Genomic DNA, 20,478 nt, shown 5'->3' on the forward strand with positions numbered 1-20,478 from the left:
TTGTGGGGAACTTTCCTGGCTTATTGGCTAGAGAAAGAATCTGAGTCCTCGCTCCCACTCCCTTTACCCAGAGACTGCCTGACCTCAAAGTCTCCCCTTCCACTCTCCTGTTGTAATCCCGACAACACTGGGCCCAGGATTCCTGGAGGGCTCAGCCCCGAGTCTTGTTACGGACACTTAGGACAGGGGTAGGGTGTCCTGACACCGGGGTGCTCTCTTCACACCGGATGCTTCCCTGACCCACTGATCATTGCATATAGTTCAAAGCAAAAGCAATTTATTAAACAGGAACTAATAAATAAATAAGGAAAAATGGGAGAGGTTAAAGGAACAGGTCACCCCACCCTGTGGGCTGAGGGACACCACAAACAGCCTCTCTGGAGTGTAAGTGCAGTTCACAGTCTGTTCCTCCTGTCCGGGCCCTGGCTGTGCTGCAGGAATGCTGCAGGTTGACACTTGCTTTCAGCTCTGATTCTTTCCAATTCCTGCACCTGGTCTTTTAACCGATCTATCTCCTGATCCAGTGTTTTCGCAACCATCCACAACCCCTGCAAGCAGCCTTTTTCTTTGCCCTAACATTCAGATCTCCCCAACTTCCTGCACTAACCTGGATATCCCATCGCTTGTGGAGCTTCAGAAAGGCTCCGGGACCAGTGAAGGCACCGGTCTTCCAAGGTCCATTTTCTGAGTCCCAATAACGGAATGTATCCATAGATTAACTCATGAACTGCGACATGGGAACTTATAGGGACCGAGCCCACCTCGCCCTCTTTCACCTCCTATTGCAATGGAGAAACTACAAACTGTTTGTGCCATCCATCTCCTTCCTCTCTACCAATCTTCGCTGGGGCCTCCAAATTCTGTTACCCGGGGTTCTTTCAACCCAAAGCTCTTGGTAACTTTTACTCTGTGCAAGATGGTGTCAGGAAATAAATCAGGGGAGACACGGCCGTCCGACCGATAGATGGCTGGCACAAACAGGACAACACAAAAGTGCTTTCACTTAAAACTAAACTTTACTTAGACTCAAGCATTTACACACGTCTGCAACAGATTAGTAAAACACCCCCAACCCTCGATAATTACGAAAGCTGAGCGTGGCTTTCGAGTGGCACCATAGCAGGCTTCTGCTGGCCAAACTTCTATCTGCCGGTGGGGACCCCAAGATGGGGCCAGAGGGAGTGTCCCTGAAGAGCCCCTTCTGAGTAGTCTGGTTACCTCAAACTTTTTCCCCTTATTTGTACATTAGTAACATAATGACATATGCCTTAAAGAAAACTTGCTAAGCAAGCAGTTTTTAAAGATCAAGCAAGAGATTTTCTTATGGTCATCAGTTTACCAGCTATGTTTTTTTTCAGAGTCTCCATGCCTTGGGGGCCTGACAAACATTCCCGGGGACACATATAGACAGACTTCCTGTTTTTCTAAAGTACATAGATCAGCAATTTCAACGTTCTAAGCAGGAAGGATGTGGGGTCAAGCTGCCCCGTCTGTGGCATCCAAAACCCCTTCCCCTCCTGCCTTGATTATGCTGAGGCTGTTGCATGACCAATTTATGACTTGATGACTTGGCTACTCTTAACAACAAGCAATAGTGGTTTAGGCACTTTACTGGTTTGCCAAAATCTCCCCGTACAGCAGGTTCCTCTGGCTCTTAGGGTCAGCGGCGGCCAGCGGGGTCTCCACTCCATGTGCTGTGCTTGCCACAAGCACTGGCTCCAGCTGGCTCCAGCTAGCAGGACTTATTTGGGGGCTTATTTGGGGGCATGAGCAGCATGCAGCACCCCAGGGTCAGGGTCAGCCTGGGGGGTGGTACGCCTTGTCTGCACCCGCAGCTCCCATTGTCTGGCCCGCGATGTAGCCAGTACTTATGGTAGGTGCAGCACACAGGGACACCTCTTCCTCTCCCTCCCCCCACCCCCCAGGCCGCCCCTGTACCTAGGGGCCACAGCATCCTGCAGCTCGCCATTTCCTGTGAGCCGCCACAAATAAGCACCGCTGGGACCCCAGGTAAGCTCTCACCAGTGTACTCCTCCAGCCCCAAGCCAAAACATCGGGACAAATGGTATCCCAACCGTATGTCAGTCAGGACATGGAGCAAACAACTAAATATCGGGACAGTCCCGACTTTATCAGGATGTCTGGTCATCCTATGCAGTGGGATATATCAGTAACCTTGAATAGTAACTGCCCAATGCAGTTCAGGAGCAGTGGTGAGCAAGGGGTGAGTAATCACTGTGACTGGTTTTATTGCTGAGTCTGCCACTTGCTCCCTGGGTAACCTTCACCTCAATGTGCTTGTTCACCTCCACATCAACCAGCTCTCATAGTGATATTATGCTCGATGATCAGAGGCTTCCTCAAATCAAAGGACTTCAAAGCACTGCAGGCTCTTTACAGTTGTGTGTGCGCACAGGGCTGTATTATTTTAATAGCAGAATTTTTTCCTGGAACTAGATGCTCCCAAACTGGGGATTAGAATGGGGATTGCTTTTGCTTTGGACCTGGAGGGTACCTGTCAGCCAGGTCTCAGGGTAGCTGACAAGACTCTTTGCTGTTTTTTCAGCAGCATGGTTACAAGAGGAAGTCAGCACCAGAGATGTTTTCCAGTGCTCCATTTTCTCGTTTTGAGGTTCTTGTCTCTGCCTTTTTGCAGGAGTTTTGTTTTGTTTTGTCTTTAAAGAAACAAGATTTGATATTAACAACAGCAGCAGCTCCAGCCCGTATCAACTAACTTGTTCTCTTTTCCCCAGACAGGACAGTTAGGACCATCTTTAATACTATCTAATACCATCTAATACCAGCCCTTCAGACAGGTTTTCGCTATAAAACTTTACAACTCCAGGAAAAGGGAGTAAGGGAGAGTCCTCAAATGAAAACCTTCCTTAACTCTTTCATTTCCAACTCTTTCACTGTTTTTCCTTCTCTTTTTCTGTGTCTTTTATAAAACATTGTGAAGAGTGTTAATGGTGTGTTTGCCATGTGACTAAGCAGACTGAGGTCTCTATCCTCCAAACCCCGAAGTATGCTTTCCTGTCTAGTGTTGTACAACGACAGGGTCCTGGTAACACCTTTGACTCTCTGGGCCCATTTATTCCACAAAAACTAACACAAGAAGTTCAGCTTTAACAACCAATTCAACCCCAGTAAAAACCCAGCCTCTGCCGTTCTCTACAGCCTCCTTGTGCACAGATGGGGACTCCAGTCTCGCCCAATCAAACAATGAAACTATAAACTTTCCACGCTTATGATGTTTATTAATGATCCCCCACGTACACTATTTATCAGGTATCACAAGTTCTTTACCCAGGTGGGCTCCACAGAAGGGACCGTGGGTCTGGCGGGATCTGTGAGATATATTTATTCAATAAAAGCCTTACTTAAAAACCATGCAATTCTACTCATCAATATATCCAAACAACAGAAAGTCCCACACAGAGCCACTGCTTTTAACCCATCCGGGAGCATGGCATACTTACAACATACAGTAATTACAACAATCAGAAGAAATAAAGAGATGAGGACATAGACAGTGGAACATTGCAGAAGGCCACAAATTAGTTGACAACAATTGAGGAACCTACAGAACCCAAAAATAAGGAACTAGATTGGATTTTTTCATACCCCTTCTTTATGTCACTCATTGGATACACAACCATGTTTGATCCATTTTTATGGCTAACAAGATTAATACCTGCCTGTTTCCCACATGTAGCATTCCAGGTGTTCATAACCTTACCTCTAATCACTAATATTAGTAAACTGTCAATCATTCTTTAATCATCCCTATACATTATTGCGATCTAACTGCCTAGTTACCGAATTGCAAAAAACAAACCAACCCCAAAGCCGCATCTAACTTGTGCAACTTATGGTGTAACTGTCTTTTTGTGATTATTTGTTTACTTGCACACAATGAGAAGACATAACTTGTGACCTGAGGTTATGTCCTGAGGCCTTGATCATTTCAGACAAAAACCCCTCCCTAACATGACTGTCATACAAGGCCTCACATTAATAAAACAGGCCTTTAACAATTACAAAGCCCAATAATCCAATTATTGATATTTTCCTACTTCCTATTACGGCTTCAATAACTTTCATGATTAATTCTATAAGCATGCTTAGCCAATAAATTATATTTTACCCAAAACTATAGCTCTCCATCATCAGGTAACGGGTCAACAGACCCCCATTGTTAGGGTGATAATCTTGACAGTAGCCCCAACACTTCACTAATTAGCAGTGACCTGATCTTCTTTTTCAGGTGGTGTTCTCAAAAACAGGAACCAGAATAATGCCTGTGGGTCTCTAATAGTTTTTAACAATGATATAAAACAAAGCTTTGGAGTGATAACAGCACAGCTGGTTTCCTCAACAATTATAACATTTTCAGTGAGTTACTAGGCAATACTGAGCATTCAGGGTATAGGTTAGTCTTTGCACGGAATCTTCCACCTTGTCAACTACACCAGACATGATGACATACCAGCTGCTGCTCCTCTGGACCCATCTTGCACATTTTATTTCTCCTCCTGACCACACACAGGGGTGATCACCTCAGAGACACTGCACCTGCGTGCATACTGGTAGACAGGGCTCTTCACATTTGGGTGATCCATTGATCATCCTTCTTTAACCACCATCTTTAACACAATTTGGTTTTGTTTCTTGTTACCCAACTGAATACCTATTGCATACAGACCTGACATATGTGTGGGAGTATTATACATTGGTACGAAAGTTTCATTGATACAAGCTGGACAGGCAACATATTTTGGTTATTAAAGCTCCTTAGGATGACATGTATAAACAGTTCCCAAATTCTATGATTGTCACTGGTGCATCAGGTTGCAAGGTTGGATTCTGACTGATATGAAATTGAATCTCAGTCTCAAAAGTTACCTCTCGATTGCTGCTTTCAGTGAAAACTTCTTTTTCTATGTGTGGCACGTCGCCTGTGAATTTTTGCCTGGCTATAGATGCAAAGCAAATGACTCAGCTAGGCCCTGGTGAGCACACCATGGAGACTGCTGTTGCAGGACAAGCAGCCCCACCATGATTTGGGATTCATCTGTGGCCCTTCTCTGTGGGGACAGACCTTCCTCCTGGTACAGCTTTAATTAATTAGCAAGGCAAAACCCATTTACATTTTGTTTGTTACCAGTGATTTGAATTTATTATACAACTAAACTAAGCTTGTTAATAATGTGATATGGTTTTAAGCATGTGTGGTACCAGCCATGCTCTGATACATCATATGGGAAGGGCTACCAACCTTCAAGGTTTTTGTGTTTTATTTTCCTTTTTCTCTTTTTGACAGCAACATACTCTTGTTAGATGTTTGGCTGTGTGTGTGTGTTTTCTCTGTGTGCTGTCCCAGCTCTGCACAGACAGATATCACAGCAGTCCTTGAGCGAACCATCCAATGACCACAAGATCTGTTAAGGTGCGAAGGTGCCCAGCCAGGTTTATTGTTGACAAAGCACAGTAATTGCACCTGGAAGACTACGAGGATACTAAGACATGTATGCCTATGACAATGGACGCAGCTCAGTGAATGGCGGGACTTTCCATTCCCCACTCAGTCGGCCAAAGACACTCCCTCTGAGACTACATTTTACACATCAATATAAACAAGTTACGTACTGCCCCTCTGACGTAGTTAATTGACACCCTCTGATGTAGCTACTTATCACCCAACACCTTGTACATCTCTATCCATTGCACTGTTATTCTGATCTTGTCTTTAGGATAAGTCAGCGTGTTCCTGTTCTCTTTAGGGAATGTGTTGGTATCAAGGTGTTCTGGTATCACCCTTCTGGAATGTGTTTGTGTGAGTGCTCTGTGCCTAATACCTCTTAGGATTGTGTGTTTCTGCAATATCAGCCCTGTTCTTGTCAAATTCTGTGATGTTGCAAGCAGGCAGAGCCTGACTTCTGCGCACTTTGCTTCTTTGCTTTATATCAGCAAAGTTTGACCACTACTTTAGTTCAGGGCTTAGGCCTCACACCAGGCCTCTGATACAAGGCCTTATGTTTCAGGCTTTCTTTCTACTACGCATACCAATGCACCAGCTTAACCATCTTTTAATTTCATAATTCGGTTGGTGCTTTGCATGTCCCCAAAACTTGGGGCTGATAAGGGAAAGGGACCCTCTGTTAGAATTATAATAATCATCAATAACCATGGAATACTTAACCAGTAACGTGAGTCTCTTGCTCTGATTTTATTTTTGATTAAATTAGTTTTTCTTTTGTGTAGGCGGCAGTGATCCTACAAAATCAATTGGAGGGTTATTTGGTCCCTGATGTTTTTCAGAGGGAACCTCTGTAGTCTAAGGTCTTTTGGATTGAGGAGCAATAGTAGCAACTATTAGCTAAACGTGGAGAGCCATGTCCCATCTAAACTGTACAAAACAATAGAATATCTGGTTGTTAAGAAAACATTCCAGCCGTAAGGAAGTATAGCACCAACAGTGGCCAGATCAACAGATAGACATTAAGATGTTTAAAGGAAAACTTTGCAAGATAACACTCTGTCTGGCAGAAACACATATCAGTAGTTTTAAGCTGGGAAAGCTATATTTCCCTTTTGTTTTACTTTTAATTGCTTTTGTCTGGTCTTAAATTGTTTCTGTCTGTTGGCTTCACAATTTTTGAATTTACTCTTGTATGTAGAGGGGTAATGTGCTAGGACTAGTAAAAGAATTGTTTCATGATGTGCTAGGATTGGTTAAAATATTGTGCCGTAATACTTTAGTAAAAATGATTGGTTAAGATACAGATAAGCAGGACCTAAGTTTACCTATATAAACTGAGGTCCAAAAGGAAGTTCTTTGGAACCTTACTACTGGACACAGCCCAAGATCAAACCTTCCAGAACTCAATACCCTGCACCATCATTCCGTGCAGAAGCCAGAACCCCAGACAATCCTATCCTGACTGGCTATCGGGAGAAGTTAGTCTGCTGTATCGGGAGTGGTAAGTATTGTGTGCTTAGTGAGTGTATTTTGTTGATTAATTGTTAATAAATACAAGTTAAGGATATTATTGGGTAAAGGGTCTTTCACTGGGAAAAGGTCCCACCAACCCAGGGCTTCTCAGACTTTTGTACTTGTGACCCCTTTCACACAAAAAGCCTCTGAGTGAACCCCCCTTATACATTAAAATCACTTTTTTATATATTTAACATAATTAGAAATGCTGGAGGCAAAGTGGGGTTTGGGGTGGAGGCTGACAGCTCATGACCCCCCATGTAAAAATCTTGTGACCCCCTGAGAGGTCCCAACCCCCAGTTTGAGAACCCCTGCACCAACCCGTAGAGGAACATTGAACTGTAGGCCCAAGGAGGGTAGCGAGTGGGAGCCCTAAATTGTGAAGCTAATGCCAACATTCAGAGTTTTAACTGCTAAATTGTTTTTTCCAATATTTTTATTTTCCTTTTGTGATCCTGGCAGGCCAAGGGTCAGCTCATGCTAAGATCCCCATGTCTCATCTGGGCACTAGCAGATTCATAGCTGGAGTCAATCTGACTCACCTGTGGATTAATATTGATAAAATCGGTATTACAATTATAAGAAAATGTTTAGCAGTTAGACTCTATTGAATGTTTGTGAGCTGCTGTCTGCATTAACCTAACTTGTAATATCTTGTATATCTGGACGTGATATATCTTGACTTTAGCAAAGGTTTTGATATGGTCTCCCACGGTATTCTTGCCAGCAAGTTAAAAAAGTATGGGCTGGATGAATGGACTATAAGGTGGAAAGAAAGCTGGCTAAATTGTCGGGCTCAATGGGTAGTGATCAATGGCTCAATGTCTAGTTGGCAGCCAGTATCAAGTGAAGTGCCCCAGAGGTTGGTCCTGGGGCCGGTTTTGTTCAATATCTTTATTAATTATCCGGATGATGGGGTGGGTTGCACCCTCAGCAAGTTTGCAGATGACACTAATCTGCGGGAAGAGGTAGATACACTGGAAGATAGGGATAGGGTCCAGAGTGACCTAGATAAATTGGAGGATTGGGCCAAAAGAAATCTGATGAGGTTCAATAAGGACAAGTGCAGAGTTCTGCACTTAGGGCAGAAGAATCCCATGCACCGCTACAGCTAAGCAGCAGCTAAGCAGTTCTGCAGAAAAGGACCTGGGGATTACAGTGGATGAGAAACTGGATATGAGTCAGCAGTGTGTCCTTGCTGCCAAGAAGGCTAATGGCATATTGGGCTGAATTAGAAGGACCATTGCCAGCAGATCAAGGGAACTGATTATTCCCCTCTATTCGGCATTGGTGAGGCCACATCTGGAGTACTGTGTCCAGTTTGGGCTCCCCCCCCCCCCACAGAAATGATGTGGACAAATTGGAGACAGTCCAGCGGAGGGCAACAAAAATGATCAGGGGTCTGGGGCACATGACTTACAAGGAGAGGCTGAGGGAACTGGGCTTATTTAGTCTTCAGAAGAGAAGAGTGAGGGGGGGATTAACAGCAGCCATCAACTACCTGAAGGGGGGTTCCAAAGAGGATGGAGCTCGGCTGTTCTCAGTGGTGGCAGATGACAGAACAAGGAGCAATGGTCTCAAGTTGCATGGGGAAGGTCTAGGTTGGATATTAGGAAACACTATTTCACTAGGAGGGTGGTGAAGCACTGGAATGGGTTACCTAGGGAGGTGGTGGAATCTCCTTCCTTAAAGGTTTTTAAGGTCCGGCTTGACAAAGCCCTGGCTGAGGTGATTTAGTTGGTGTTGGTCCTGCTTTGAGCAGGGGGTTGGACTAGATGACCTCCTGAGGTCTCTTCCAAACCTGATACTCTATGATTCTATAATCTGTGTTCTGTATTGGAATGTAATATCTGAGCGGGTTGAGGGTGAGCCTCTGTGATTGTATGAATCACCATTCAGGAAAGGGAAGTGTGAAGAGCTACAGAAATTGTTACGCCCCTCCTGAAGGAGGAGACCCATCGATACAAGCCCGGCTCAGGTTGGATCTTACAACTGGAAACTCCCCTGGATTGAGAAACCATCCACATCAAACAGGACTAAAGACTCTTATTGTTCTGCTCTCCTCCCACTGAAGACAAGTCAGGCAAGGGGACTCCTCCCAGCAGCTGAGTTTGCAGCTCAGAGCACAGGGAAGGAGAGAGATAAAAACCCCAAGCCAAAGGAACTAGGTATCTCTATGCTGCTTGGATTCGGGGGCTGAGGGGGGAGGTGTTTCTAGGCATAAGAAAGAGATCCCCAGCTACTTAGCCTGGGTTAGCCCTAAAGGACAAATAGAGCTTGCAGATTATAGAAGCCTATATTACCTTTTGAAACCTAAGGCTGTAACTCACTGATATGTCTATGGGCTTGTATAGACCTGCAGCTTTAGTGAAGATGCTACAGTACTACATTTCTCCCATCAGCGTAGTTAAATCACTTCCCTGAGAGGCGGTAGCTATGTCAACGGGAGAAGCTCTCCCATCTCCTAGTGCTGTCTACAGCGCGGGTTAGGTCGGTGTAACTGCATCGCTCAGGGGTCTGGATATTTCTCACCCCTGAGCAATGTAGTTAGACCCATATACATTTATAATGTAGACCTGGCCTATGCTTGCTCGCTTTAACCTTGTCAATAACTCTCTGGTTATTTTGCCTGGTCCTTTGGGATTAGGAATAACAGGAATATTGCTGTGGTTCTTGGTGTAAGGGGTGATCACAGAGATTCACTCACCTGGGTGACAAGACAGACAAGCGTGTCCAAGGGGACAGTCTGTGATTTTGTGTTAAGGCTGATAAAGTGCCTGCATAGTGGCACTTGGAGCAGTTGGCTGGTGAAAATCTCAGGGCTTGGCTACTCTTTCAAGTTAGAGCGCATTAAAGCAGCCCCGGGTACCCTAACTCACTACCCGTCCACACTGGCAAGGCACTTAGAGCACCGGGACTCTGCAGCTGGAGCGCTCCTGGTAATCCACCTCCATGAGAAGCATAAAGCTTGGTGCACCTCAGCTGAAATGCCCCGGCGTCAGTATGAACAAGGTGTTGCATTACTGCACTGCGATCAGCCTCCAGAAACATCCCCTAATCCCCTGAAGTCAAGTGGCCACTCTTGTCATTGTTTTGACCTCAGCTATAGGAATGGGGATATGCCCTTCCAAAGCTCCATTTCTGACAGCCGGCTGCTTGTCTGCTCCGGGACAAAGCAACCATTAGTGTGGAATGTTGCTGCTGTGAGTGTGTGAGAGAGAGGAGGGTGGGAGGGGAGTCTGCTGCTGTTTGAACTTACAAAACAAAATACCCCCAAAAACCCACTCTCTCTCCCCCCACATACACACAACACACTCCCTGTCACATTCCACCCCCCCCCCCTCCATTTGAAAAGCATGTTGCAGCCACTTGCATGCTGGGTTAGCTACCACAATGCACTGCTCTCTGTGGCATTGCAAGAGCTGCTAATGTGGCCACACCAGTGCACTTGAATCTGACAGTGTGGACACACTGCAGCGCTTTCTCTACTGCGCTCTCCAAGAGCTGGTTTAACTCAAACTTAACTCTACATCTGCAAGTGTAGCCATGCCCTCAGTTTCAAATTAACAACCAACTTAGGGTTTGTGCCTTGGTTTTTAACAATCTGCTGTGAGGTTGGTACTCACACTCTTGCATCACTGTTGGGAGTGCCACAACTTTTATAGGCCTTTTTATCAGGGACTAAATTGAACTGAAGAAAGTGGATGGGAGTCACAGGCTGGCTCACAAACATGTGAGAGCCTGTTTGCATCCCACTCCCTTTCTGGTTACTAAATTAGCTCTGTTGTTTTGGAGATACAAAGCATTAATTCACAATGACCTTTTACCTTGCATACATAAAGGAGTTCACTAGAGCAAAAGACTAAAATGCCCACATAAAATAACAGAGTAGCATACTTGAGGGCGAACCATTTAAATAGGTGAAATCTCAAAAATACCAGAATGACAAATATGTCAGGGCATTGCAGTGCCAAGCAGAATCAAAAAAGAATACGATTCAAATATTAACTCAGGGTGTACTTCACAATTTCAGTGCACAAGCTGCTCCGATCACTTCAGAATACATAGTGCAGAACGAGGGAGAAGGGTTGGGAGTGGTTCACCCAGAGTAAGGAGGGGAACCAGAAGTTGTAGGAAGCAGGCCAGGGAAGGTGCAGTGAGGGCTGGGAGAATGAAGCCCAGAACTGCTGGCCTGAGGGTCCCTGGACTGGAACCGGGAGAGAGGGCAAGCCCGGGTTCCCCTGCCAGCTGCTGAGGGAGTGGCACCTGAGGAGTGAATGGGAAGACTACCTAGGACTGCTGAAGGAAAGGCTTTGATACACCCCAGAAGGGGGGGCTGGCGAATGACCAGGCTAGAGGGCGCAGTCACAAAGAGGACGCTTCGGGTCCTGAGATGAGAGAATTGCTGCAGACCTGGGAGAGAGACAGTGTGACGGCATGCGAGCAAGGGAAGGGGCGTCGACCTCGAGAGCTAATCCCCAGAGTGACCAGGAGGGGGCGCCAGACAAGCGGCAAGCGGAGCACCCCGTGACAATCAACACCAGCAATGACAGCTGCCAATCAGAACTGGGCCGAGTCCCGCTGCCCAGCAATGCACAGACCAGCCCTTCCAAGCCCTGGTGCTCCCTCACCCTGAGCAGCAAACGCTTTGCTCTCCAGGAGCCGTAACGAGCTCCAGGTGACAAACTGAGATGATGACAGGATGGAACATCCCTGACTGGCATCTGCACAGCACAGAAGTTGAACGGGCTGACTCCATGGGTGCCGAACAGGCAACCCACCCAAACCCACAGGAAGCCCAAGACACTTGGCCAACCTCTAAGGCTTTGCCTAGACGGAGGATTTGCTTCAGTTGCTACCATGGAGACAGCTGCGCCCTCTCACCCAGGCAGAGCTCACTCCTGCTTGACACCAAGGTCAACTGCGGGTTGCTGCGGAGCAGCTGCACGGATGGCTGGCCCTGAGCGTGTGCAATGTGACTGAAGGAAACGCAAAGCGAAGCCAATTCCACCCTCCTAGTGAAATAGTGTTTCTTGATATCCATCCTAGACCTCCCCCACTGTAACTTGAGACCATTGCTTTCCTCCCCACATCACTTCCCCATGGCTGAGCCTGTGAGAACCGAGCTGAGCTGGGCTTGGATTTAATCTTGGCCGATTCTGTGCAACCCAGCACGCAATTTGTGTCTTTCCTGAGTCCTCCCTCTGGTCCCATCCCTGTGAGATGAGCCCCTCTGTCTAGAGCTCAGGAAGGAGGGTCTCCTTGTGCAGGCACTGAACAGGGACTCTGAAGATCTAAGCTGACTTCCTGACTCCCTGCAGACTCCTTGTGTGACCTTGGCCACGTCCTTGTGTCTCCTGTTGCCTCAGTTCCCCTCTGTAACATGGGGACCACAGCACTGCTCTCCCTCACTGGAGTGTTGGGGCCATAAATCCAGTAACAAGGGTGAGAAGCTCAGAGCTAAGGTGGCTGGGTCATATAAGTACCTGGAGAGAGATGGAAGGTCCGCAGCTGATTACAGAGAGCCCAGGCTGGTGGATTTCTGCCCCAGTCAGCACGGGCTGATGGCATTAAGCTATTACTGTCCTTGCATGCCCTTAATAGAGCCGTGACCTCGGCTGCATTGAGGGCAGGAGCTGCCCAAATGGGCCTCACAAGGCCACTTTAGGTCACCTGACCAGCCTGGAGCCCAGAGAGAGAGAGAAAATTAACTTCTAACATACCCTTGGATTTCAGACACTGGGCAGCCCACCTGTCCCCATGCCCCGCAAACAAGGACAGCTCCCTGGCTTGCAGGCATCCTCTGGGAAGGGAGCCAGGAAACTGGGTTTAATGAATGGGGATTTCACAGGCACCTGTCCCCCCAACACTACCCACACCCCAGCTGAGAGGGGAGAGGGCCCAGTGCATGGCACTGCCGGGGAACTCTGGCCCAGGGCATCAGGGCAAACCGCACCTCTGAGGGAGGGAGGCCTGGGTCTTCTGTGTGCCCTGAGATTTGAACCACGGTTGCTGGGGGCCTGGGGCGTTCACCCCAGGGAGCATTCACCGGCTAGGGTTCACCTTCAACTCGCCCAGACAACTGATCTTGGCATTGGAGCAGCAGGTGCGACTCCCCCCGGCCGGGTGTCCCCAGGATGACTCTACGCGCCGATTGGCTGAGCCACATGGGAGTTTCCCAACACACCTCTCCCGGCCCGGGGCAGCCCGGGGCAGCGGGGCCCTGCAGCCAGGACTGGTGTCGGGAGAGGGTCGCGGCCGGGGCAGAGCCCGCGTGTTCCCCGGGGGCTGGGCCAGGAACTGCCCGGGGCAGGGACGCCTGGAGACCGGCCCCGAGCCGTGTCCGCCCCATGTCCCAGCGAGGGGGCTCCCGGGCGGGTCCCGGGGCCCTGCCCTCCGCAGCCCCCGCCTGGTGCCCATGCCCCGGCCCGGTCCCCGTCCCCGCAGCGCCCGGCCCCATGGACCGGCCCGGCCCGGGCTCGGGCAGCAGCTTCCCGGCGCTGATCCGCAAGAAGCGGGACGGGGAGACGCTGCGGGATGAGGAGATTCGCCGCTTCGTCCGGGCCGTGACCCACGGGGGGCTCCAGGAGGGGCAGATGGGTGAGATGGGCCGGGCACCCCCAGAGCCGACCCGGGGAGCTCGGCGGGGGCGGGCGCGGGCGCGGGGGGATGGGGAAAGGGGGGTACGTCCTGGGGGGATGGGGCCCCAGGGGGCAGGAGGGTCCGGGGGCGATGGGGGATCCAGGGGAAAGGCAGGTCCTGGGGGTGGGGGGATGCAGGGGGCAAGTGGATTCTGGAGAGATGGGGATTAGGTCCTGGGGGGATGGGGAACAGAGGGGGCAGGCAAGTCCAGAGGGGAGGGGGACAGGGGTTAGGTCTTGAGGGTATGGGGGACTCAGGGGGCAGGCGGGTCCTTGGAGGGATGAGGAACAGGGGTTAGATCCTGGGGGTGGGGGATGCAGGGGAAGGTGGGTCCTGGAGAGATGGAGATTGGGTCCTGGGGGGACGAGGGACACAGGGGGCAGGCAGGTCCCTGGCAGGATGGGGAACAAGGGTTAGGTCCTGGGGAGATGGGGGACCCAGAGGGCAGCACACCTGGTGACCTTGTGTGTCCCATTTCCCTGGGGGGTGAGGACCTCTGAAGATCTCTGCTCTGAGCTGAGAAATGGGCTCCCAGACTGAGTTGGACGTGGATCCTAGGGGAGCCCCATCTGCTTTGGCCCCGACGCAGCGATGGGCCATTTCTGCCCAGGGCAGGAGGCCCTAAAGCGCCCAGAGTTAATTGCTCCCCTGGGTGGGGGCAGGGTGGGGAGAGCCCAGCCCAGGGGCTGTGGCTTCTGCCCGTCCCCTCCTCTCCCCACAACGCACCCCAGCTGCCCAGCCTGCCCATTCCCAGACCTGTGGGACTCTGGACCATCACACGCTGCCCAGTCCCCATCAGTGCGGGTACTGCGCATCCCCCGGAGCTCTGCCTCCATCCCCCGGTACTCAGCCCTGGCTCTGTCCCCCAGGGGCCATGCTGATGGCCATCCGGCTGCGGGGCATGGATCCAGACGAGACGCTGACTCTGACCCGGGAGATGGTGGTGTCGGGAAGGGTCCTGGAGTGGCCTGACAGCTGGCAGAGGCTCCTGGTTGACAAACATTCCACAGGGGGCGTGGGAGACAAGGTCAGCCTGCCCCTGGCCCCGGCCCTGGCTGCCTGCGGCTGCAAGGTGAGTGCCGGGGCCGGCAGCCTCTGCTCCCTGGGCAGAGGCCCGAGTGGCGCCCAGGGGTTCACGGCAACCCCACGCGCCTGCCTGGGTCCCCATAGCCCATAGCCATGCCTAGAAGGGTGGAGATGAAGGCGGGCGTGCTGGGAAACAGGAGAGGCCCGTGTGTCCCAGTGGGCGGCACTGGCAGCGTGCTAGTGGGTACACCCAGGTGCCCTGCTGCTGGCCTGGGTCTGCCATTGCACAGCTGCCAGCAGAGACGGGTGCCCTGGCAGAGACTCTGCCCGGTGTGGGTTCCCTATGGCACCAAGGAAAGGGGCTCATCCCTCCCCATCTGTCCTGCCCAGTGCCTCTCACTAGGGCCTGTGGCTTTCTCCTCCCCTGCCAGGTGCCCATGATCAGTGGCCGGGGACTGGGCCATACCGGGGGCACGCTGGACAAGCTGGAGGCCGTGCCAGGGTTCAACATCTCTCAGAGCCCCGAGCAGGTGAGGGGGCCGCCGCAGGGGCTGGGTCCGTGCCAGGGGAGGGAGACCCGAGGGCCTGCCTGGTATTGTGTCCCATGCCTCTGGGACAATGGGAGGGGGCACAGAGCAAGCATCCTTAGGGGCTCAGCCCATGAAAGGGGTGTCTGAGGGAGGCAGGGGGAGACCTGAGCTGGGAGAGAGCCAGTCAGTGCCTTGGCACTCCCCTCATCCAGGCTTCTCACTGAGCCCCTCAGACAGCTGGGCATCCTGCGCCCAGTGCCTCTACCTATCACCAGGGGCGGGCATCCGGGCTCTGCCCACCTCCTGGACAGACCAGCTGCTTTGCACTTGGCTGTTGCCCAGAAAGGGCCCTGCTGGGGTAACTGGCTGCACCTGGCTTTGGGGGGGTGCATGGGGTCACACACTGACAGCCCCTCCCCGCTGCTGCAGATGAGGAGCATCCTGGAATGGGTGGGGTGCTGCATTGTGGGGCAAAGCGAGGACCTGGTCCCAGCAGACAAGGTGCTCTACAGCCTGCGGGACGTCACGGCCACCGTCGACAGCCTGCCCCTCATCACAGGTACCACAGCAGCTGCCCCCACCCTGATGCCTGGCTGCCTCCCCCAGGGCCTTTGCAGGGGGCAGAGGAAAGAGGGGTGGCACCGATGGGGCAGGCGTCCCTGGAATCTACACTGAGGCTGCCCCCTTGGGGTGGCAGAGCCCGCAAGGCGCAGTGGTAGCCAGTGCTCTTCGCCCAGTCAGCGATGTCTGAGATCCAGGGGGGACTGGAAATGGTGAGGACCATGGGGGGCCCAGGAGGCTGCCCTTTGGGCTGGGAGACCCACGTTCAGAGAGAAGAGAGCTGACCTCTCACCCCAAAGTCCAGCCCCCATCAGCCCTGGTGTGAACTCCTTCCCCTTGGGCTGGCTCAGAGCAAAGAGCTCACCCCTTGTGCCATGCGTGGTGTCGCTGCCCAGCAGCGGGTCGGCCAGCAGAGGTTGCCAGGGGACTCGCGGGAGGGGAGACGGGTCGGTGGGAGCCAGAAAGCGTAAATCAAGGCAGGGCGTGGCAGCAGTCCCCGGGGCAGCAGCGCCCTGCCCCAGCAATGGAGGTGCCCAGGCCTCCCCATCTCTGAACCGGCTCCCCCTGACTCTGCAGCTTCCATTCTGAGCAAGAAGGCAGCAGAGAAGGTCTCGGCCCTGGTGCTGGACGTGAAGTTTGGCAGCGCTGCCCTCTACACCAGCCTGGAGAGCGCCCGGACCCTGGCCCAGAGCCTGGTGAGCGCCCAGACCCGGCAACCCTGGGACGGGGGCACAGCCATCCTCACCCACCCTAGGAGCCCCGAGTGACCTGAGCTCCTCCCTACTCTGCTTGCAGGAGCCTCCTGTCCGCCCACAATCCCCTCGCTGACTCTCCCCAGCCCTCTCCCTGCGGGGCTAGAGGCCTCCTGCAGGTCCCTGACACCGGGAGCCGTGCCCCATTCCCATGCCTGTGCCACAGGAGCAGGCGGCCTGTGCCCTGGCACAAGGGGAGCTGGGATGTGCCCATCACTCCAGGACAACCCCCAGAGAAAGGTCTGTTCTTCCTGGGGAGTTGAGTCTGCCATGTGCAGCAGGACGGCAGGGTGAGGCCAGGCCGGGCAGGGCAGGAAGGGAGGGGTGCTGGGACCATCAGCCAGCCGCACGGTCTGCAGCCCCCGTGAGATGGTGACGCATGGTGGGAGCTGCCCCCTGTCCCCTGGGGGGACACCAGGCTCCTGTCCCCAGGCCCAGCTGTCCCAAACACTCACAGCCCCTCCCTCCCATCCCTGCAGGTGTCGGTGGGCAGCCAGCTGGGGATCTGCACGGTGGCCATGCTCAGCAGGATGAACGGGCCCCTGGGGCAGTGCGTGGGCCACTCCCTGGAGGTGCTGGAGGCCCTGCAGTGCCTGGAGGGCCGGGGGCCGGCGGATCTGCACCAACTGGTCACCATGCTAGGTGTGGGGAGATCAGAAATTGCAGTGCTGGGGGGGACAACAGCTGCCCGAGGGTTAATGCCATCCCTGGGCAGCAATGAACATGGACGGCGGGTGACCCAGGGGCTTGGGGAGGCTAGCTCTTAGCTGGACCGCCCCATCTGCCCAGAGCCCCACACCTCCCACCCCCTTCCCCCACCGGAGCCCAGAGCCCCCCCCACCAGCCCTGGGCCACGCGAGTACTCCCCACTCCCCTCAGCCCTGAATCGCCAGGCAGGTAGGCAGCTGAGCGCAGACCCCAGCGCGGCTGGCAGTGCGGCCCCAGCCCTTGAAGGCCAGGTGGGCAGGCAGCTCGAGCACTGGCTCCAGCCACCCGGAGTCCCTGGCTGCAGGCTGGCCCCCACTAACCCCAACCCCAGCCAGGGCAAGGACGCCGAAGCCCTCCCAAAAGGTGGAGGTGAAAGCAGCCCCCTGCCTGCCCCCAGCTACCTGCCCCCAGCTGCCTGCCCAGCTCTCCCCCGGCGCAGCTCTCCCCGACCCGGCTCCAACTGGGGGGGCCCTCGGAGCCACAGCCCAGCCATGACAAGAGCCAGGCAGGCAGCTGTGGGGAGCCTTGGCAGATGCTCCACCTGCCCGCAGTGTGGGGGGCCCAAGCATGTCCCTGCCCCCCCGCCATGTCCCACGTCCAGGGCAGTGGGAAGGTCCATGACTCCACAGCCCCTCACAGCTGCCCGTGCGGCTCTTATCAGGGTCAGGCTGCGGCTCCGAGGCCCCCACACAGCCGGAGCCGGGTCAGGGAGAGCCGCGCGGGCCGTGTGTGGAGCCGATGTGGAGTCACATGAGTGAACCTCCACACAGAGCGGCCACCTCCTAGCACCAGCCCTTTGTCCCTTCCTGCCCCTGGACAGGCTAGAGTCATATCCCCCCGCACCCGCACCCACAGGACTGGGAGCATGAGGAGAAGTGGGGGGCGGAGGCCAGTAGCTGAGAGCAGCTATGGCCATTGGGCTCCCCATCACAGCAAGGTGCCTGGGTGGAATGGGGCCCATGGGCAAGCCTGGGGGCAGAGCATGTCGGGGACGACGGGACGAGGAGCAGCACCTTGGGGCAGAGGGGCGGGAGGGGGCTGCGGGAGGAAGCGGGGTCTCCGTGGGCAGGAGCGAGACCCCAGCCTGTCTCTCCCTGCGCAGGGGGCTGTCTGCTGTGGCAGTCCGGGGAAGCCGGCTCGGTGGGGCAGGGCGCTGCCCGCATCGCAGCCACGCTGGCGGATGGCTCGGCGCTGGGGAAGTTCCAGGCCATGCTGCAGGCCCAGGGGGTGGAGGCCGGCGTGGCCCAGGCCCTGTGCACAGGAACGGAGGAGCAGCGCTACCAGGTGCTTGGCCGGGCTTGGGCCCAGGAGGAGCTGCCCGCGGCCCAGGACGGTAAGCGGGGGCGGGGAACGAGGGTGGGGCTGCCCCAGCCTGCAGGGGGAGCTGCTCTCTGCCCCTCATCGCAATAGGAACCAAGGGAGCTGGTGCTGGGGAGAGGGGCTCAGGCTAGTGCCCCCTGTCCTGGCCCAGAGGGACACCCTTGGGCAAGAGGGGAGGGCAGGCCAGTGGGGTAGGCTGGTTGTGCTGCCTCCAGCACCTCCATGTCCCCAGACTCCCGCCACCATCCCCACATCTGGGCTCCCTGTAACCCCGGCTCGCAGGCTGGTCTGGTGCCTCGGTAACTGCTGCCCGTCTCCGCCCTTCTCCCCAGGCACCGTGCAGAGGGTCGAGGCCCTGCCCATCGCCCTGGTGCTGCATGAGCTGGGCGCTGGCCGCACCCAGAAGGGGCAGCCAATCAACCACCGTGTGGGGGCCGAGCTGCTGGTGACGGTGGGGCAGCGTGTGGCTAAAGGTAAGAGCCAAGTGCGCCCCCCCCCGGGTGCCAGCATGCAGGGCTCTCCAACCACCCCCTGCTCTGCGCTGCCTCCCCTGGGGTCTGCTCCTGGGGCCAGACAAGGGGGCAGAGTCTGACCAGGACTTCTATCTTAAGGTTTTATTCTGCTGCCCATTCCCGTAGTATCTGACCTGCTCTGGGGCACCCATCCCGAGCTGCACCCAAGTGCCCTTTGCCTGGCAGTTATTCTGCAGCTGACACTGCCAGTTCAGTAATCCAGAGCCTGGGGGCTCACTTGGGTTCCCTTTGCCTGGGTGTAGATGGCACTTCTGGACTGAGGGCTCCTGGGCTGGAGACTGGCTTGAGGAGGGGGAGACACCTGGCACTACCCCCCCACCAAATTGCAAACAGGGTAGCTGGCTGGGATTAGAGCAGGTGGAGGGAGTGGTAGGGACTCGTGAGGAGGGGTGCCCACTTGGGGAGCCCTGACCAGCCCATGACTTCTGAGACCCCAAGAAGACCTGGGAAGCTCCTGCCTCCCCTCCCTTGGGTTAGGAACCAGCTGGTTCTACTTTGGGTCCTGTTTTGATCCCATCTCTGCCGAGGAAACGAGGCCCTTGCTGCCCATCTAAGCCCCGGCAAGTGCACCCCAAGAGCCCCGCTCCCTCCCAGTGCTGTCCTTCCCCACGCCCAGCAGGGGGTGACAAGTGTCTCAGCCCCTGCCCCCCGTCTCTGTAGGTTCACCCTGGATCCGGATTCACTACGACACCCCGGAGCTCAGCAACGATCAGAGACGCACCCTGCAGGGGGCGCTGGTCCTGGCAGGCTCGGAGCCCTTCCGGCCCAGCTGCAAGGTCGCAGAGGTCGTCCTGCCACAGGGCAGCCGGTCACTGGAGGAGCTGACAGGGGAGCAGGGCTTGGGGAGCAGCCAGGAGCTGCTCTGCTCCACCTGAAGGGAGGGATCCTCTGCCAGCTGGCTCCCCACAGCCCCATGGATCCTCTGCCTCCTGGACAGTGCAACTCGCCACCACCCTTCAGCCCCACGGCCAGGCCCTGCCAGCGCTAACGACTGGGCAATAAAGCGTCTTGCTCTGCTACCCGCTAATGGTCATTTGGGGTAACAGCCTGTCCCTGCCCCTCTTCTGCACTGCAGCCAGGTGGTTTGGGCTGGGCCGGACGCTTGGCTCTAGTTTTGCTGCCCCCTAGAACGACCCAGCCCGCCCGTCCTGTCACTGGCACCCTCGGGTGTCCGCCTTGCCAGCACGATTCAGGCAGGCTGCTCACGTCAGGCTGCCGCACGCTGCCGTTCTGCCCTCGCCCCCCGTGGGGACAAAGCGGCTTCCGACGGCGCCTCCGTTCGACGCCTTCCTGGGCCGTGGGCGGCCTGCACAGGGGTGTTCAACAGGCCACTCCTGGCAAGGGACCCAGTGCAGCCCTCCCGCCAGGTGTCACGTGCTGGGGCTGGATCGGGCACCCCCAAGTTGGGG

The 20,478-nt window shown here is 54.4% G+C and overlaps 1 protein-coding gene across 1 annotated transcript; it reads left to right on the plus strand.

Moving 5' to 3' along the window:
• Positions 1–6,827: 6,827 nt before the first annotated feature.
• On the plus strand, positions 6,828–20,088 carry LOC119851457 (thymidine phosphorylase). Its single transcript, XM_038391337.2, has 10 exons — positions 6,828–6,983; positions 13,445–13,597; positions 14,509–14,711; positions 15,097–15,195; positions 15,625–15,754; positions 16,333–16,451; positions 16,988–17,150; positions 18,319–18,549; positions 18,869–19,009; positions 19,730–20,088. The coding sequence occupies exons 2-10, from the start codon at positions 13,456–13,458 to the stop codon at positions 19,942–19,944; spliced, it is 1,443 nt and encodes a 480-aa protein (XP_038247265.1). The 5' UTR covers positions 6,828–6,983; positions 13,445–13,455; the 3' UTR covers positions 19,945–20,088.
• The last annotated feature ends 390 nt before the right edge of the window (positions 20,089–20,478 follow it).

Source organism: Dermochelys coriacea, chromosome 1, assembly GCF_009764565.3.
Source record: "Dermochelys coriacea isolate rDerCor1 chromosome 1, rDerCor1.pri.v4, whole genome shotgun sequence".
NCBI lineage: Eukaryota > Metazoa > Chordata > Testudines > Dermochelyidae > Dermochelys > Dermochelys coriacea.

Excerpts from the sequence above, each read along its gene's own strand:
- LOC119851457 (XM_038391337.2), top strand. The coding sequence starts at position 13,456 with ATGGACCGGCCCGGCCCGGGCTCGGGCAGCAGCTTCCCGGCGCTGATC. Across the intron at positions 14,712-15,096 it reads TGGCTGCCTGCGGCTGCAAG|GTGCCCATGATCAGTGGCCG; the intron begins GTGAGTGCCGGG and ends CTCCCCTGCCAG. Across the intron at positions 18,550-18,868 it reads GCTGCCCGCGGCCCAGGACG|GCACCGTGCAGAGGGTCGAG; the intron begins GTAAGCGGGGGC and ends CCTTCTCCCCAG.